Genomic DNA, 19,582 nt, shown 5'->3' with positions numbered 1-19,582 from the left:
ACAAAAAGCAGACAAAATGGTTAAGAAGTTGTCAGATCCAGTTTCTATTAACAAATATTAATATCTCCTGGAATTATTTTGTGTGTACTTTGCCATTCTGTACGATTCTTGGGCTAGGCCTACAATAAATGTTTCTTGCTTGAGAGACCATAGCGGCTGCAAGAGACTTGTACGAAATGGCCAAAGTGGCTGCAAACGGCCGCAATATTTGACAAACTTTTGTTGCTCAAGCGATGAGGTCAAAGTAAAGGTTAGCAAAAGTCAGAGCCGTACCTGTAACTGCAGAAAATATTTCTAACAAGTCTGCTACTTTTGGTGCTTAAGCAGCTCTACAAACATAAGCTAAGCAAAACAAAATTATGCTAACCAAAATAAAAGTACCAGCCAAAATACCATGTCAGATTTAGAACATGTAACTGGTATCCTGCTCATTATTACTAAGCAGGGGTTTTTTAAGCAGTGTTTTTGAATTTCTCCTACCTGAGCCTGGTACTGCTCCATGATGAAGTGACCGGGAAACTCTGGCTCAGGGACCCGGGCAAACTTATTGATGATGTCTTGGAGGAGGAGGAGACCAGCATTACGGAGCTGGGTGCTCTCTGACGTCGCAGCGATGAACGCCGTCCGCACCAAGTCAGATAAATGCAAGACCAGGTAGTTGTCTGTTGAGGAAGGAACAAGGCTCATCAATTCTGCAAAGTCTCTTTTGAATATGAGTTTAATATATTTTATGAAGACTCATCAATATTTAATTCCCTCTTTTCATAAATAAAGAGGGTTCGGGCTCAATCTCTAGTTTGTTAACATTGCTCAGTAACTTCGGTAGACTTAAGGACAAGATTGAATACAAATCTTCTTGACCGCTCTTTCCCGTTCTAAATGTTGTTATCAAACCGGATTGTTTTTCATGAATGCAAGGCTGGAAGAGCTTATCGGCAGATGTGGGTGTGTATACAGGTGGCAAGATGTAGGAGACAGAAGGCTATATGGTGCGCTCATGTGATGAGACAGGTAGGTCTACACAACGCAGTTATAGTACAGATGGTGACAGAGGTCGCCCTAAGCTGCGTCGTGACAAAGTGGAGTGGTAAAAGTGTGTAAGAGCTAAGAATAAAAGAGACAGGTGGTGGCAGTGACCCCAGGAATGCGCCCCCAGTACAATCCAAGGACATGGTGAACATAGACACATGCGTATGATGATGATGAGCTGTGAACTCACCTTGTGATGTCTTATTCCTCATTTCTCTTGCCAGGGCCAGGTCAAAGTGCACCGTGTTGCCGTCACACACCTGGATTACACGACGCACACTCTCAGCAGCAAAGACCCTCGTTGGCCACCTGGGTGCCACTGTTAAGAAAAGGACATTATGGAAACATTAGATTATCTGAAAAAATACTGACAATTTTTCTTAAACTTTTTCCGTGTAATAACCTTTTGGTATCTTTACTGTTATGCACCCTCGAACAAGCTGGTCCTGGCGAGAGTGCAATATAAACTTGATCAATTTAGTTAATTGAATAACATGCTCTTTATGTGAAAAGCATATTTTAATTTTTACAAAATCGCTGAAACTAAGAAGTTTCAACTTCAAGAGAAGAATCTTTTATTGTTATCGAAAGTGAAAAATTTTAAAAAATCAACATATCATTGATTGTAATAACTTGTTTTGATATAGCACAAATATTCTAGTAACTAGATTATTGTGCTATATTATAGCGTTAGTATCCCTGTTCATTGGCAACCCGGAAACATTCATCAAACATTCTAAACTCCCTTGGGAGCATGCAAGCTGCTTAGAAAATAGCGCTAAGGGGTAAAATCCAACATAATGCTGTCTGAGCCATGTCATATTCCTATTCTAACACCTGGATTAGGAGAAGAAAGTACGGTTAAGTAACTTTTTCATTCATTCATTCATAATTGGTTTATTATTTTAAAAACAAATTCCCATGGCGCATGGAGGTCGAATTACAGGAAAATATACAGAGATTCAAAAATAGGAAAAATCACACTATTTCACATTATTTAAGAAATAATTGATTAAGGAGAGACAAATATTTACAATGTATAAAATAAATTGTTCTGAAAGTTGCGGGGAAAAAAAAAAAAAAAAAAACTGGATAAAAAATATTGTTGGCAAAGTCAAAGGGCGCATAAAAAGCTGCATTATATTGCAAATCAGTTTTTAAAAAGGCGTGTGAGGTGAGGGAGAGGGCTCTTTCTATAGCGCTCTGTTCGGCATTTAAACTGACCCAGAAGTCCGGGTTCCTAAGTTGGTACCCACTATCATACCTCTGTGGCAACAGGCGCTTTAGGACTGATGAAGGGAGAGTTTTGGCAAAAGATTGGCACAAGTGGTTACGACGGCATACCAGTGTTTCAATATTGCACAATTGTAGAGCGTCTGAGTAGCGCACGTAGTCATTGCCAAGAATAATTCTGCCTGCGCGCTTTTGCACCCTTTCCAGATCATTGCACTGCTTACTTGACAAAGCACCTGACCAGGCGGGTGCAGCGTACTCCAAAATTGGCTGCACAAAGGAGGTATATATGGCAACAAGATCAGATATGCTTAGGTAATGATACTTCAATTTACGAAGCATGAAAAGGCGGGAATTTGCACGCTTGATCATTGAGCCTACATGCGTGTCCCACCTACATGCAAGTCGCTCAAGGACATGCTTTATTTACAGGCAAGATGGCTTACAAATCAGGAAATATCAAAAGATGTGTTTCTGTCAATGTTGTGACAAAACTTGAACAAATATTATAGCTTATTACCAGGGCCAAATTTCATAGAGCAACTTGGGCACAAAAAAGTAGCTGAACAAAAAAAGTAGCCAATCACAAATGATTCTTACCCCAACATGCTTACCAGCCAAAGTACTTTGTCACATACACAATCTGTAACAGCTATCCTGCCTTTTTGCTTAGCAGAAAACCTTTAAGCGCTGTATTCTGCTTAGGGCCTAATTTCATAGAGCTGCTGTAGCACAACAAGTGACTAAGCACAACATGATTATGCTTACCAGAATAAGGTTACCAGCCAAACTACCATGTCGTGCATACAATTTGTGACTGGTGTTCTGCTCATTTCTGTTAAGCGGAAAATTGTGTAACATTTTTTTACTGCTTAAGCAGCTCTATGAAAATTGGGCCCAGATCAGATCCAGTATCCCACAATCCGAGAAGACTTTACCTGGAGGATGTGTGTTGACTTTCTCTCCCGTCTTGAACTTTGCAGAATCATCAACTTCTGGTTCATCATCTTTTTCATCTTTCTCATCTGAGCCGATGGGAGCAACTTCCTGGGTTGGGGTACCTGTTCCCCCATCTGAATGGGACAAGAACAAATAAACAGGACAGCATTAAGGAGAACAAATCAGGATAAGTTAAGGTAGGGGAAAAATTTACATCAACACTAAAAGAAATCTAAAGGTTTGGTCAAAATTAGAGCTAAGACTTTCCTCTCTGTGATGACCAGTTCACCCTTTTCAAGAAAATCAACAAACAATCCTGACAAACCACAGACTTGAATCGACCACTTGCAGTGGCCGCCATTTTTGATCAAAGGTGCATGATGAAAGGCTATCACTGGCTGAGAGTCACGCGTAGTGCACTTTTCCATTGTTTTACATCAAAGATGTTGTTCAATGACGCCATTTTTGATCCATCTATAGATAGATCATTAGGTTTGGATACAACATACGCTTTGCTTTACTTATTACTCCTTCCATAACCAGCACATGGCAACACAAGATTACTGAGAAGCGAGTGAAATTTGAGACAAATAAACACCTGACGACCACTGATTAAAGAACTAGTTGTTTCAAAAGATTGGGAGATAGTGACTTGCAGGGACTCACCTTTGGATGCTGACAGGACTGTCTTGCACAGCGTCAGCCATCTAGCTAGATCTTTCCCTGATAACTCATGCAGCATACTAATCAAGGTATCATGAATGTCTGATAACAGTCGCTGGTCTGTTTCCTTATCCAACATGCCGAACAGAACTCCTTGTAAGCCCGTCTCTATCGAAACAACACAAGCACATTCAAAAGATGAAACAGTATTCATTTTCAAAACAGAAATTAATTTCTATAATCCTCTTATTTTCAAAAATCAAAATAAACAACAGAAAAATTAATTAAAATGTTAATTAAAATTAGAGTTAGCTGTAGACTTAGCCACCAGTTTGGATATGGTGTTATTTGAACTCTAATGAGGTTTGTACGTCTGGTATCATCCTGGGAGCAGGTGATTTGGGAGTACAGTAACAACTCAATTCAAACTACACAAAAAGATGAACTAGAATTTGTGGTGCTGTTGGTTATTGCTATCTACCTGTGATATTAATGCCATCCGTTGTATTCATATCTCTGGGATCTTTGGCCAGACTCTTGGCGTATTCACACACCTCCTTTGCTTCACGTTGAGAGAGTTGTCTCAAGCAGGCAACGGCTGCACGGCGTAGCAGTAAATGCTGGCTACCCAATGATGTCTGAAGATCAAATCAATTCAGACCATTAATTTAAAAGAAATTCTCATGCTTGAAGTACATTTTTATTGAATAAGATTTGAAACTGCGCATGGTGGGAGTATAATTAGGAGCGGTTTGTGGAAGCATCATAATTAAATCCTTTCAAGTTTTGTTAGTTCTGAAATAAACCGGAGGTTGGCAACTCAACGTTTTTGATGAGTGTGCTCCAATTGTCTCTAGAAGACTGCTGGACTCTGTTGTTAGATGCTGCTTAAGTATTGCCTTGTTGATTAACTGGTATTTGGGCTAGGCTTCATTGTGTGGGAAGACGAGAACAGGAACAGAATAAGCTGGGCTTAGCTCAGTGAAGCTGGGACTAAACTGAAACAAAAATCTTTTTAATCTCATCTAATGATCCAACATTGAGTTATGAAACTCTTATAAACTTACTTCTAGTCATTTAGCTATCGAGAAAGACTCTGCTAGGGTCGAAACGTCAGGCCATTTACTATTTTTTGCATTTATACTCTCAGTCCATTTGGTTGGTAAGTTGTTTGCAACAGCTAATTTAATTTTCTCAAACTTATTTCTAGATAACCAATAATCGATGATGAATCAAGATTTATCAGCAAGAGACGCTTACACAGAGGTGGGGTACAAGACTTGACAAGTTGACGTGTCTCGGAGCAAACATGTGTAGCTGCTGCAGGCATGCTATGGCCTCGGAACCAACCAAAGAGTCTGGATGATCCTGCATGATGGTGCAGGCTACCAGGCAAGATGTCCTTGCAGTCGCTAGATTACCCTTGTTACCTGTTAACAGGGAATAATAAGGAAACTATTAGAATAAAAATGCATAACCTATTGAAAGGTCAGTCTCATATGTGTGGGAATTGAGGCATTGCATGGAGAGGTATCAATGGATAAATGGTTTGCGGTAACAACCTGTGTATTTCTACTTGCTGGGTAGATAATGTTCTTTTGCTATATATGCCACTTCAGCGGAGTAGATCTTTTCGGAATTCGGAATACTTCTCTACTACTGTGTAGATTTGCAGGTGATTTCTCATTTCTGAAATGATGACTAAAGCAAGCTAGTCGAACCAATTAAGAACTCACTCTGCAATAGTGAAGTTAATAAGGAGAAGTCCCATCGATCCACTAATGTAACACTGGTTGTGCAAACAATTTTTTTCTCTGGTTCCAAAGAAAATCATGTGTGTTATCTTACATTTACTCTGACAACAATTCTTATGACTGAAGTCTAGATTTTCAATGAGACTTTGAGTCTTTGCAGAGCAGAGTCAAGGGCTTGATAGTTTTTTTCAGGAAACCTTAAGAAGAGGGAGCTCAGTGAATGTTCTATGAGCTTCTGATAGGTGTTTTTCAGCTGGTCAGTGTAAAGTGCATGTGGTTTGAGATAATAATAATTTCCTACCTTGCAGTTCGGGTCCCAGTGTTGTGATGAGCGCCGCCAGGCAGCGGCCGAGACACTGGTGCACCTCAACATTGGACGGTGGTACACTAAGCAGCAAGGTGAGTACCAGGGACAGTGTTGGCTCCACGTAGGAGCGGAACATCGGCCCACCGGAATCCGCTATAAGAGCCAGGGCATGTAACGCCCACATCTAGAAAAATGAAATTGAATTAGGGAAAACTTTGTTAGAAAGCAAAGACAAGGAGAAGAAAAAGTAACTGAAACTATATTGCTGATTTTGGGTAAAAAAAAAAAAATTGAGCAGAATTTGAAACAAATGAACATTGGTTAAAATCCCGCAAAGCAGGAAGGTGTGCAATTAAAGCTTATTAAATGTATGTATCTCATAAGAAAATCTATCCTGTTGCAAGCTTATGGCACCCACTTTTGCCAGAACTTTATAATCTTGTCCATTACGTCTCTGATGTCAAAAATAAGAAAACAGCAAAACCAGAGAAGTATTTCCCTTACCTGTACTGTGGGCGATGTTGAGTCCTGTGCCAGGGCTAGCAGGATGCTCACACTGGTATTAAGGTGCTGCCCTGCCCCCATGCCACCAACGTATCTATGAAGACATCCTAAGGCCAACGAGTTACCTGAAAAAAAATCAAGTACATATAAAGACAAGATTAAACCATAACAGCGTCTTCTTACATACGTATAGCACTCATATCCGTCACTCAGCGACACTCTAGGCACTTCGTCATTCAGTGTTTTCCTGCAAGGTAATGTAAAGCTATTCCTTAATAGCATCATGTAATGGTTTACAAGGTGCCGTGGCACAATATGTTGCCAATCCAGCCAAGAGCATCGGAATCCCAAATAACAAAATAACCAGTCAAGATTGCAGGTGTACAGACCTTAGCTGTTACCTCTCACCACAGGACCACCCCGCCCAAAGCAGCAGTGCACTTCCATGGTGAAAGTGCACCTGCACTAAATCATAATTATCAATTCTTAAAATACATTTTATTACAACAGTAAGCACAAACAAATTGCAAGCCAGTACACAGCTTTATGAAATGAGCCGAAATATATTACCATACCTGTTCTTGAGACAGCATCCCTGGCTGTCTTGAGTCGATCAAAACACATCTGAGCTGTCTGAGCAATGAATGTGTTATCTCCGCCCATCTGGGCCATCCTCCCCAGCGCCTCACCAGCAGCACAGCGGAGGATGGGGTTGGCATTGGTCAGAGCGTTCTGAGGAGAGAATTATGAATATTCATAATGTGCAATTGACAGCTAATAATTCAATCTGATTGGTCCGAGCATTGTGAAGAGAGAATGATGAATATTCATGATCAGAATTTGACACTTTTCATAGTGGGGTATAATTAGGTGAGGTTTGTCATAGCACCATGTGTGAATCTCTTTCTGAAAAGAATTGGTGGTTGACACCACTGAGCTGTTAACACCTTTTCTTTACAGAACCAACACTACTCAAAAGGGATTTACACATGATGCTACCGCAAACCTCAAAGTGAAATTTTGAACTAATGATAAAACCTGATTGGCGTTCATTGAGGCACAATGACTGTTCATCAAATAAAATTTTAAATGTAAATTAGGACATACTATTAATGTAGATGAAGACAGACTCCAAATGAGGATAGTACCATGGGTCGAAATGAGGATAGTACCATGAATATTCATAAAATGTATTTAACAGGCTGCGTCTCATTGGCTTTGACATAATGCACACCCATAGAAGGTAAATTATTTTGCAATGATTGGGGCATTCTGTCGAGAGTTTTATGAATATTCAAGACAGTTCCCCTTACCATAATGAGGCTGTTGGCTGCTGCCCTTACACCACTGTTCTTCAACCGACGCTTATTCTCTGCCAAGCCCTGATGATTTAACAAAGTAAATATAATAGTTTTATTAAAACGAAACGATAAAACTCAACATACTCAATACTAAAGTACGCTCAACATCAATTTTATTTAATGATGACAGAACTTCACGATGAACTTGGTTGCCTATCAATAACAACTATCATTTACCAAGATTGATTATTCATCTTCATATTTATTATTCATCTTCTTCCACATGATGTTCACTTGTTCGTTGGCTCTGTTTAGCGTAAATTTTACACATATATATTTTTACAAATAATATTTCGAACAAGTTTATAAGATTTTGTTCCCAAAATAACTGTACAGGTACTCACTTTGAGAGCACTGAGCACAGCCGTGAAGACGTTAATCTGAACGGCTTGCTGTCTGGCAGACTTAGCTTGCCTGATGCACTCCTTGAAATGCTCCAAGATCTTCAGTCGATGCTTATCAGCAACGTGGGGTATGACCACACCAAAGAGGGAGACGGATGCATCGATGACGGCAACTCCTAAGGGGAGGGGACCGGGTGTGTCTTCCCCCTACAATGGGAGAGAGAAATTACCAGGAGTTGAAAAGAAGTGTCAGAAACATTAATGATAAGAATATAGCTTGTTTTAATGTGTATTCATAAATACCTCAGACAGTTTCGCTATTCCTATTAGTGGAGAGTGCGTCACGTTGGTGTGTATAAACCTTTGTTTATGACCAGTAAAAAGTGTTAATTCATGGGCGTGACATGCGACCTTGCACCTGTTCTTTTAAGCCAGTTTCTTCATTCCTATTGGTCGAGAGCAACGGCTGAAACAGTTGTGCCACATCACGCGATACACGCGACGCGCACAGGATTCCCTTGTAAAGGAGTTGTTTACCCGAGGGCGGCGGAGGGCTTTACCATTTCATAGCTGGAGGGGTGTTGTGTTGAAAGAAATCATTTAACAATTATAATTTTTGCATTTATTTTACTTTTTGACCACACATTGATTCCCTTATTAAGCACTGTATACTTAGTACTTTCCGCGAGTTCTGTAAAAAAAAAATCAAGGATCCAGAACTTGAGTTTGGTGCAAACAACCACTTGGCCATGACATGTTAAAGAATAAAGTGTAGTACTAGTTAGGCTATATGGCACTTCCATGGCAAAACATCCTAATAAAAACTGTTGGTTTCTTATAATAAGATCAATTCCTGGTAAATTAAAGGTTTTTTCTATTTCAAAATTGTAATTGCATACTATGTATGGATATAAATCTCAGCCTCTTTTTACACTTTCATCCCATTTTATGGCAAGCTCATCTCTGTACTCGCTTTTCTAAAAATGAAATTTTTCAAGATGGGCTGTGTAGAAACAACCAACCCTATCATTGGAAACTATTTAAATTTATTTAAAAACCTAAACTACAAAACAAGCCATCCAACTCACCCTGACAGTCTTCCAGTACAGCGATGACGGATCGTGTTCCAGTGCCCCAGACCCCGAGGCGCTGTTTGCCTGCAGCTGTAGCTCCACTGATTTATGATCAGTCTCTGTGATCCAGCTCTGTAAGATGATAGAGTCATTCTCATGGCATAGTGATCTCATGAGGGAGGTGGTGGTGTTAGCTGCGTTGTCCGTCAGTGTGAACTCAGCTACGAGCTCTCTTAGTAGAGCTGTGAAGCTACCTGTGGAAAATAGCATAAGAGAAGAACATTTTCATAAGAGATGTTAAATTTGCATCGGGGATAAAGAAAAGAACATCTCTTATATCGTTGCGGTACCCCCTGCCAAAACATAGGATTCGAACTGCCTCTAGCTATCGCGGGGCAACCTTGGTAGTCTAGTTGGTAAGACACTGCTCTAGAATTGCAAGGGTCGAGGGTTCGAATCCCACCCGAGTAACATGCCTGTGATATTTTTTTCACAGGACTCGGGAAAGTACTGAGTATACAGTGCTAACACACATTGGTGTATGGGTAAAAAACCAAAATTAATAAGAACATTTTCATTGAGGGTGAATTCCACTGTCAAATCTCAGCAAGGCAGTTTTTATTTTTGTATTGTATTTTTGTTGTGATGCAAGTCCGCCCTAAGCTAGAAGCCACTCTCAGTAAGGAACTACAAGAAGACAAATTATTAAATGTGAAACATAACTCAGGGGAGCTAAGTAGTTCTCTTAAAACAGTCCAGATATAGGATGGAGGCAAGCTGACACTACATCACCTCGGACCAATCATAACACAGATATGGAAAGCTTGCGCACAGCTCGTTTATCCGATGAAATCATTGTATCCAATGAAATCATTGTATCCAATGAAATCATTGTATCCAATGTAATCAATATATCCAATGAAATCATTGTATCCAATGTAATCAATATATCCAATGAAATCATTGTATCCAATGAAATCATTGTATCCAATGTAATCAATATATCCAATGAAATCATTGTATCCAATGTAATCAATATATCCAATGAAATCATTGTATCCAATGAAATCGTTGTATCCAATGTAATCAATATATCCAATGAAATCATTGTATCCAATGTAATCAATATATCCAATGAAATCATTGTATCCAATGAAATCGTTGTATCCATTGAAATTGTTGTGTCCAATGAAATCGTTGTATCCATTGAAATCATTGTGTCCAATGAAATCATTGAATCAAATTAAATCATTGTATCCAATGAAATCATTGTATCCAATGAAATCATTGTATCCAATGAAATCATTATATCCAATGAAATCATTATATCCAATGAAATCATTGTATCCAATGAAATCATTGGGCCTGCCTTTATCTTTGCGGGCAAAGACATGGGAGCAGTCTATGGTTACTCCTGTTATGTGGATATATTACCTTCATATGATGTTGGGGGCAGTAGTCTCAACACTTCATACAGTCTCAATCTAACCATTGCTGCACTGGCTTTCAGATGGGCACCACAGGATTTGATGACTGAGTGAATCCTATGGGAAGTTACAGAGCAGGTACACAAAATCATTATGATAATACGTCACAGCTAAAATCCAAGAGTCATCCAAAAACAAATTTTGTTTGCATCAAAGACAAAAAGTTATGGCCAGCATTTTTCTTCCTGCTCAGCTCATAAAACAAACTTATGAAAAAAATTTTCATCATCTATTGAGACTCCTTTGGATCTTAAGTTCTGGTTATAGGTGGTGTGCTATCATGATGCAACTTGCTCTCTAATTCTACCCTTTCATGTTTCCCTGCATTGTTATCGCATTTACCACCTTTATGGTCCAGTAACCCATCCTTTCATACTAAACATCCTTTGTCCTCGCCACTTTACTCCCATTGGTTCATAGCCACCAAATGTTTCTGAAATAGAAACTTTGATTGGCTGTTATTTTCCCGCTTCTTTCTGGGTCCTTTCTTAATCCCTTTCCCCTCTCTTTTTCTATAAAATGGATATGTATTTATTTGTACTTGTTTTATGGCTCTGAAGAAGGTCCGGTTTGGATTGAAAGCGAAGGCCATCTACCCTATTTATTATATATAGGTGGTGTGCAATATAAATGTTCGTTATTATTAATATTATTTTTATTCTTATTACAAACTAGTCCCTATCAACTAGTCGGCAGTGGAGTACAACGACCCGAGTCAAAACCAAGAACTTTTTCGGTTGAATTGGCCTCTGAAAAATTAATCACTGGCCAATGACCAAGCAATTATTGATTGCGACCTCCAAAACGCACCCCAGGTCAGGGCTGCCAAAACAGGCCCCAGGGTTTGCCCAATAAGTCTGCCCACCACCTAGGGTTCAGATATCATTGTGTACTTACTCTGCCAGCATAGACATAGCACACTCTAGCGGTGTTAAGCATCGTCGGATGACGTCATCGGTGACCAGGTCAGGACAGTGAGTAATGAAACTCTGCATTGCTGATCAACACAACAACAAAAATAGAATCAGATATATCTCTTTGTCAAGGAAGTCTGCTTTGGTAAAACTTCATTGAGCTACTTTAGCAGAAAATATTTCTTAACAAAAAATCCGCAGCAAATATGTCAGCGCAGGAAGACTAATCCCTAATAGGGTTACACAATCTGAGAAACAATAATGACAATAACGCTTCTCAGATTCAAATTTTTGGAATCTACTGTTACTTAACCACGTTAATTCAAAGAGAAATGCTTGTCAAAATGCTTTATACACTTGAAAGCTGATGTAAGCTTGTAACCAAAAAAGTTAATTGCCGTAAATTTTAAGTGTGGTTACCAAATGTAAACCTTCCATTTAATATGCGTCCACATTTTTTTATTTTTTTTACTATTTGGATATAAACAACCATTCAATCCAGTAGAAATATAAGAGGCAGAAAAGGTTACATCTTCCGGGTTTTGTGGAAACATTTTGAATTAGTATCTCCTCTGTTTTCAAATATGAAACTGCGTTCTAATTTTGTTCAAAATGTTAAGAGTGATTACCAAACGTATACCTTCCCTTCAAAACTCATATAAGAGAACTTCTACTCACCACACAGTGCACCAGCCCGCCCCTCTAAGGTGACCTGCCAGGTGAAGGCATCCCCTCTTGCCTTCTCAGAATCTAGCTCTTTGGAGGATCTCGGGAATGCATTTCGCCACAACAGCAGTAGCCTGGGTAAGTGGTTTTTGACTACTGGTGAACCTGAGAGAGATGGGAGGACACACGTAAGCCAGGCTATGTAAGTCATACATGTATTTCACTTTTACAGAACTGCTAAATATACATTCTTGCTAAGCACATGCTGTTATGCAAATTCTGTAACCAGCCCGAAAAGTAATTTCTTGTATAGTTAAGGTGACTGACTTCATAGTTTCTAAAAAGAAAATTGACAAGTAAGGTTTTATGACAACACAAAAAATGTTCAACACAAAAAATGTTTGAGATACAATTGCTGAGACTAGTACCCAAGTCATGCTTAGCCAAGAAATTTGCTAAGCAGAATTTTCTGCTTAACAGCTTTATAAAATTGGGCCCTGCTCTCTGAAATCAAGCCCTGAAGATTGGCCAGTCCCCATGTAATTGAAGTAATGTATAGGCCTTGTCTAAACGCATTGCTTCGACAGTGGCTACGACCACAGCCCCTCAGAGTCCTGTTCTCTGATTTGTCATTACAGCCAATGGCAGTAGCCACGGCTTAAGTCTAATAATCACTTCATGCTGGAATTGGTATTCTGAGAAGAACCAGTAAAATGAAAATGAGCAGTGAAATTCGTCTGAACGTTTCAAACAGTATGCACTGAAATGTTCAATAACTGACACAATACTCCAGGCAACTAATCAATGGCTACCATGCCACCTGCTAATTTCTCAAATCAATGGTTATTCATTTTCTGAACTTGTTCGGGTTTTCTTACCTAATGTCATAACAGCCCCAAGTATGAGCCAACTGGCCTGGGTTCTGTGCAGGGACATGCGACTGTTCTGTGAGGCCGTTCGTAATAGGTCTTCCGCTATGCTGAAAATAGCCTGTTAAGCACAAATAGAGAAACCAAAGAAAAATAACTCTTCAATGAAATGCATGCTGTTTAATTGGAACAAATTGTGACAAACTCAAATTTAGAATCCATATAGAGGGAACCTGGAAAATTGATTATTCCCCAATGAAGATTTCAACAAAGTAAGGAGTAGATCTAACAACATTTTTTAATAGGTTAAAGGCAAAGTGTACCTTTGGTTTTTGGAACTGTTCAATTGTTTAAATGACACTGGACACCATTGGTAATTGTCAAAGACGAGTCTGTACAGTTTGTGTATCTCAACACATGCATAAAATAACAATCCTGTGAAAATTTGAGCTCAATCGGTCGTCGAACTTGCGAGATAATAATGAAAGAAAAAACACCCTTGTCACACAAAGTTGTGTGCTTTCAGATGCTTGATTTCGAGACCTCAAATTCTAAATCTGAGGTCTCTAAATCAAATCCAACGAAAATTACTTCTTTCTAAAAAAAAAAACTGTTACTTCAGAGGGAGCCGTTTCTCACAATGTTTTATACTATCAACAGCTCCCCATTACTTTTTACAAAGTAAGATTTTATGCTAATAATTATTTTGAGTAATTACCAGTAGTGTCCACTGCCTTTAATCCAACATGTATATAAACTAAGATGAACACGTTAACACTATAACATCTGAAAATTTAATTTCAAAAGGTGGTGGCTTTTTTGAGATATTGCTGAAAATCCGGAGCAAGTATATATCCACACATATGAAGAATAATCGCTAATAGGAATAAACAACCTGAGAAACTTTCCTGACAGTAACCTTTCTCAGATCCAAATTTCAGTACAAAAAAAACATATATCTTTTTACATAATCACATTACTTCAAAGTCTGGATTAGGTTCTATTTAAACATCAAAGTAAAATTATGTTCTTTTCACTCAAAGGGTTTTCAATCATTCTGCTTGGCATTCTACTATTTGCTTTGTCCTTCTAAAATGTTCTTGTAATTCTTTATACTATCAAATGCTGCTGTACGCTTCTAACCAAAGGTTTTTATTGCCATTCATTTTAAGAGTTATTCCCAATCGTATACCTTCCCTTTAAATAGACCTATACATGTACTTTTGGGTTTCAGTTTTCGTCCTATACTGATGTATGTCAATGCACTTTATGATTAGTCTTTCCTCAGGAAATATAATACAGGTATTGACTGGCGATGAGGTCACTAGTGCACATCTATGGACCCCGAGGGACTGTGAGTGACTAGAAGGGGGTCCTATTTCTCTAAGTAGAAGGCCAAGGGAAATAAGACCCTTATCTGCTCACTCATAGACCCAAGGGAATATAGACAGACATGCTCTAGTGACCGTATTATGTCATTCCATGGTTTTATAACACACCTTGGTAAAATAAAAATGCATTACTCTAAAACATATAATTTTGTTTTTAATTCAACAATTAACTCATTAGAAATTCAACCATTTGTTCTCAAACAATTGAAGAACTGCTAATAAATTTCATAGATTCATATTTTAAGTTGCTGTTCACTGTTCATAAGAGGGGGTTGTAAGCGGTAAATATATGGTAAACATATGGTAAGTCTGGTAAGCCTGGTCTGGAACCATTTCCCTAAAAAAAGGTATGTATGATGTCTAGTTCAGCGTGTCGCAAATTTCATTCACCAGCATACATTATGAAACCCCACAGGACCGTGTTTCACAGCCAACCAGAAAACACAGCGAGCAAGGTGGTGCAAATCACTTTATATTCCCAAATGCAAGAATTGAAGTAGTTTATTATCGACTGATTAAAGGCCTCAAAATAACCAACCGCACCCTCAGTAATTGCCCTAGTGCCCTGTGGAAGATTCCTGTACAAGTTTGCATTTTTCTCATAGAGCTAAAGGTGCCCCTTACCAGATGGAAATTGATGTGCCCCTTCAGGAGCAAAGTTCGAGCCCTGTGATTATGTGTTATTATAATTTAGTAAAAAACTATCTCTTAAATATAAGAGTACAAAAACGGGCAATTGAAGCTCACCTTTCCCTTTGCATGGGGTATCCCCAAGGGGCAGTCCCTCACCCCTCCCAGCAACGCAGCGATAGTGAAGCTGTACCCAGACACTGCCTCTGGTGAGCTCTTCAGGTTGCTCAGTCTGTCCGTACAGCGGTCGAGGAGGGGCGTCATCTGGGACGGTAGGGCCACTGCGATGCAGCGGAGGCACCAAGCTGCAGCTAGACGAGCTGCAGGGCTCGGATGCAGCAGCACGCTGGCTACAGTGTCACACATATCTATAGCGAAGATTAAAGACAGGGGGTTGGAGTACCTTATCTATTGTAAGTACAAATCATAATGATCTACAGGTGCATTTGAAAACTGTTAAATGCCTCGTCCTCCAAGGCGGACCTTAGCATTCCCAACACTCACAGCAGTCAACAATATTTGGTTCGCTGTACTGTGTGTGTTTCACATTGCAGGCTGGCATAGGTTATCTATCATTCAAAACCATAATGAATATTGAATGGTCAGACAGTAGGAGGGTTGAGAGTGTACTATGTAGATGCAATTATCGCATGATATGTTATTGCAATGATGGCATAGTTCATCTATGATTCAAGACCATAGTGGATGGTATCATCCAGCAATAGGACGGTTTGATATCACATGAGGGAACTTACTAGCATTGGGCTCAGTGACTAGTGAACTGTGAATATTGAATGGTCACACAGTAGGAGGGTTGACTGTGTACCGTGTATGATGACCACATGGTATCATATTTCAATGCTCGAATAGCTCATCTATGATATGGTATGGTCAGGCAATAGGATGGTTTGTTATCCCAACAGGGAACTTACTTGCATTGGGCTCAGTGACTAGTGAACTGTGAATATTGAATGGTCACACAGTAGGAGGGTTGACTGTGTACCCTGTAGATGATGACCACATGGTATCATATTTCAATGCTTGAATAGCTCATCTATGATTCAAAACCACATAGGATGGTATGGTCCGGTTTGTTATCCCAACAGGGAACTTACTAGCATTGGGCTCAGTGACCAGTGAACTGGCACACGTCGTCAGAGATTTGACGAGACTCCCTAGTTCCTGCAGAGCACAGATCAAGACATGCTGAGTGTTTGAAGCATCGATGGAATGACCACTGCTGCTGCTACTCGGCTCACCTGGAAACAACATTAATGTAACAAATGCAAAGTTACAAGTGTGTCAAATAAATTAACCAGTTCTCTTGCATCATTTATTTTAATTTAAGGCATTGAGATGGGAAGGCATGGGCCTGCTAAAAGAATTTAATCTAAAAAAAAAGAAAAAGCACGTCGAAAAAGTGCCTCATGTAATATCTTTGAAACCTCGAAACCTCCCAACAAGGAGAACAGGAATCGTCTCCCTTTGATTCTATAAGTAGATCATTTTGAGTTTGGAATACACTGCATCTTGTGCCACAGCACCTTGTAAACCACTACTGCATTATAAACTGAATATATGGCTTAACATTTTTCTACCAAGTACAACTGAGCAGGATACAAGTTCCGATTCGAACATGTATAATGGTATTTTGGCTGGTAACCTTAATCTAGTGAGCTTAATTTTGTTGCGCTCAGCAACTTTTGATGCTTAAGCAGCTCTATGAACCTGAGCCTTGGGCACAATTTCACAGAGTTGCTTACATGGCGTTAAGCACAAAAAAAGCTAAGCACAACTAAATTATACTCACCAGAATATATGGTTACCAACCAAACTACCATGTCACATGTACAACCTGTGACTGTTATCCTGTTCATATTTGCTAAGCAGAAATTTGTTTAGCAATATTGTGTGCCTTAGCAGCTCTTGGCCCTGGCCTAGGTCTTACTCACGGACTGAATTCATGTAGTTTGTCATGATCACACACAACTGTTTACAGGTAGACACTTGAGCCTTCTCCCCAAGCATATCCCCCAAGGTCGATCTCAGGATGAAGGTCACACACCGGCGTAAGTACACAGCGTCCACGTGGGTCGGCGTAGAGCGGGGATTGGCGACGATGTCGAAGACGCGCTCCAGGAACAACTGAAGGTTTCGTTCCAGCCACAGGCCCCCAAGAGTCCTGACGAAGACTACGTATGCCTTGAGACAAAAACAAGGATGACAAAAATACTTGAATGACTCACTTTAACATACACTACATTTAACTGTTTAACCTTCTTGGATATAAACAACCATTCAATCCTGTAGAGATAAGAGACAATAAAGGTTACATCTTCTGGGTTTTGTGAAAACATTTAGACTTGTCATCAGCAAGGAGAATTTGTTCTATTTTCTAACTCTAGGACCCAACAGAAGTGGTCGTACAAAATCGATATTTCAAGTATTTTGTGTTTATAAGTGACAGTATTGGGATCAGTGTCTTGGCCTTTCCTTGGCAAAACAGCCCGACTCAAAAGAGTTGCTTTCTTATACGAGATCATTTCTGTGTACATTGAAGGCTTTGGGGGCAAACTATGTACATGTATGGACGTGAACATAACACATCGGCCTCTTTTTGCACTTTCAACCCATTTTAGGGTCAAACAGCTTAACTCTGTACTTGCTTTTCTCAAACCTCCTTCCAAAATATTAATATATAAATAAATAAAAACTTAATGAAACTTCGGAAATTGTTTGCAGATTGTAGATTGAGATTTTGGGCTCCCCAAGGAGTTGAGAAACTTAAGGGAATTGTTTAAGCAAAGAAAGCGCTGTTTGGTAATACTATAAACCTTTTTGAGGTATGGCGGACGTGATAGGAGTATACTGTTTGGTTTGGGTGTATACACACACAATTTACCCAAACCTTGTAGTGTTGTAGCATTGTGTCCACCATATCTCAAAAAGACTTATTGGAATTAATATGCAACAGGTAATGTATGAGAGACATAGACTTTACAATTATTAATAGAAGCAGGTACTATGAAAACGTAATCTTGATCAAGATACTCACATGTGTGAATCCGACACGGACCTCACGATTGATCATACCGCCTCCTTTCTGTTCCCCGCCCCCGGCTTTAAGGAACCCAGAGGTACCCTTCATGAAGCCCACTGAGAGTAGATTGTACACATCCTCAATAGTGGTGCGCTTCGCTCTAGGGTCTGTCAGCAGATAAGAGTGTATTATATTAACAAATGGTATGGAAATAAACCTGAAACCTGAAAGACAAAATTGCATAGAGTGGAATTTGAATCGACAGCCTCAGGATTAACGGCATTCTACCAACTGATCTATCTAGTCCTACATGTATGTTGGCGATCTACCTTTTTTGTCAATATCTTTGTTCGGTGATGCCAGAAAGAAGCCATGCAACAGTAAACTACTAGGCATCTACTAGACATCGATTAAGCACTTTGAATTCTTAGCTAACAGGGCCCAATTTCAGAGCTGCCCAAGCCAAAAATATTGCTTAAAATTGTTCTGCTTAGCAGCAATGAGCAGTACGCCAATCACAAATTGAACAAATGACATGGTATTTTGGCTGGTAACATTGTTCTGGTAAGCATAATTGTGCTGTTCTTAGCTGCTTTTTTTGCCTAAGTAGCTATTAGGTAAATGAAATTGGGGCCCGGCCTCATAAAGCACTGTACAGTCGGTTATTTCAAAGTTGTATGTTGATAAATCAAAGACACCATTGGATCTAAATTACACCACAAGACTATTGAGTTTGACCAGTGGTAACAAGTCACATCTGATGTCATACTTCGAGGCTTGTGAATTACGCCAAGTTTGGCTTGAGCCTTCATCAAGATCCTGACGGTCGCGCAGTATGGATGTACCGTTGACCTCGCATTCATTTCGCAGTCAAATTATGCATACACTGACACAAATAAAATATCATTGGGCACTGACACAAATAAAATATCGTTGGGCACTGACACAAATAAAATATCATTGGATATACATGTACTGTCATACAATGTATCCAATTATATCACTGGTTCTGTAAGACCAATACCTGTCTTTATCCTTGTCGGCCAACCCAGAAGATACTGAACACTGACCTTACATGATGATGATCCTTCAAATACTACACTTCAAGCCACACTCCTAATAATTATACCTCACCTTTTGAAATGTTAGTCTGAGTTGTAGACAAAAGTACTCCCAGTAGTTTGGACACTGCGCTGCGTACATCGTAGTTGGATCCATCCAGAGCTCGGAAGCATGTAGACACCATGTTCTCAAGCTCAGTAGTGTGTAGAAAGTTGCCTTCCTTTACCATCTCTAGCATACACTGCAAAAAAATCAGACAACAAACAAAATACTTTTTACAGTTAAGCCTAAGCATAGTTACCAACCTATCGGTCAG

The 19,582-nt window shown here is 39.5% G+C and overlaps 1 protein-coding gene across 3 annotated transcripts in view; it reads right to left on the bottom strand.

Moving 5' to 3' along the window:
• Nucleotides 1-19,582, bottom strand: part of LOC139946265 (HEAT repeat-containing protein 5B-like) — a 57,448-nt gene that overhangs the window by 9,660 nt on the left and 28,206 nt on the right. For all 3 annotated transcript variants that reach the window (XM_071943898.1, XM_071943889.1, XM_071943905.1), the window contains 21 exons: nt 19,339-19,507; nt 18,220-18,371; nt 17,117-17,366; nt 16,280-16,423; nt 15,282-15,532; nt 13,153-13,264; nt 12,287-12,439; nt 11,592-11,691; nt 10,642-10,751; nt 9,223-9,461; nt 8,135-8,341; nt 7,743-7,811; nt 7,005-7,161; nt 6,430-6,554; nt 5,920-6,109; nt 5,125-5,294; nt 4,346-4,502; nt 3,868-4,032; nt 3,201-3,335; nt 1,220-1,348; nt 481-662 (listed from right to left, as the gene is read on the bottom strand). In XM_071943898.1, coding sequence (XP_071799999.1) covers nt 481-662; nt 1,220-1,348; nt 3,201-3,335; nt 3,868-4,032; nt 4,346-4,502; nt 5,125-5,294; nt 5,920-6,109; nt 6,430-6,554; nt 7,005-7,161; nt 7,743-7,811; nt 8,135-8,341; nt 9,223-9,461; nt 10,642-10,751; nt 11,592-11,691; nt 12,287-12,439; nt 13,153-13,264; nt 15,282-15,532; nt 16,280-16,423; nt 17,117-17,366; nt 18,220-18,371; nt 19,339-19,507 — 3,366 coding nt within the window. The remainder of the gene's footprint in view (nt 1-480; nt 663-1,219; nt 1,349-3,200; nt 3,336-3,867; nt 4,033-4,345; nt 4,503-5,124; nt 5,295-5,919; nt 6,110-6,429; nt 6,555-7,004; nt 7,162-7,742; nt 7,812-8,134; nt 8,342-9,222; nt 9,462-10,641; nt 10,752-11,591; nt 11,692-12,286; nt 12,440-13,152; nt 13,265-15,281; nt 15,533-16,279; nt 16,424-17,116; nt 17,367-18,219; nt 18,372-19,338; nt 19,508-19,582) is intronic.

The sequence above is a fragment of the Asterias amurensis genome, chromosome 1 (genome assembly GCF_032118995.1).
Source record: "Asterias amurensis chromosome 1, ASM3211899v1".
Lineage (NCBI taxonomy): Eukaryota > Metazoa > Echinodermata > Asteroidea > Forcipulatida > Asteriidae > Asterias > Asterias amurensis.
This window is presented reverse-complemented; position numbering and strand designations above follow the sequence as displayed.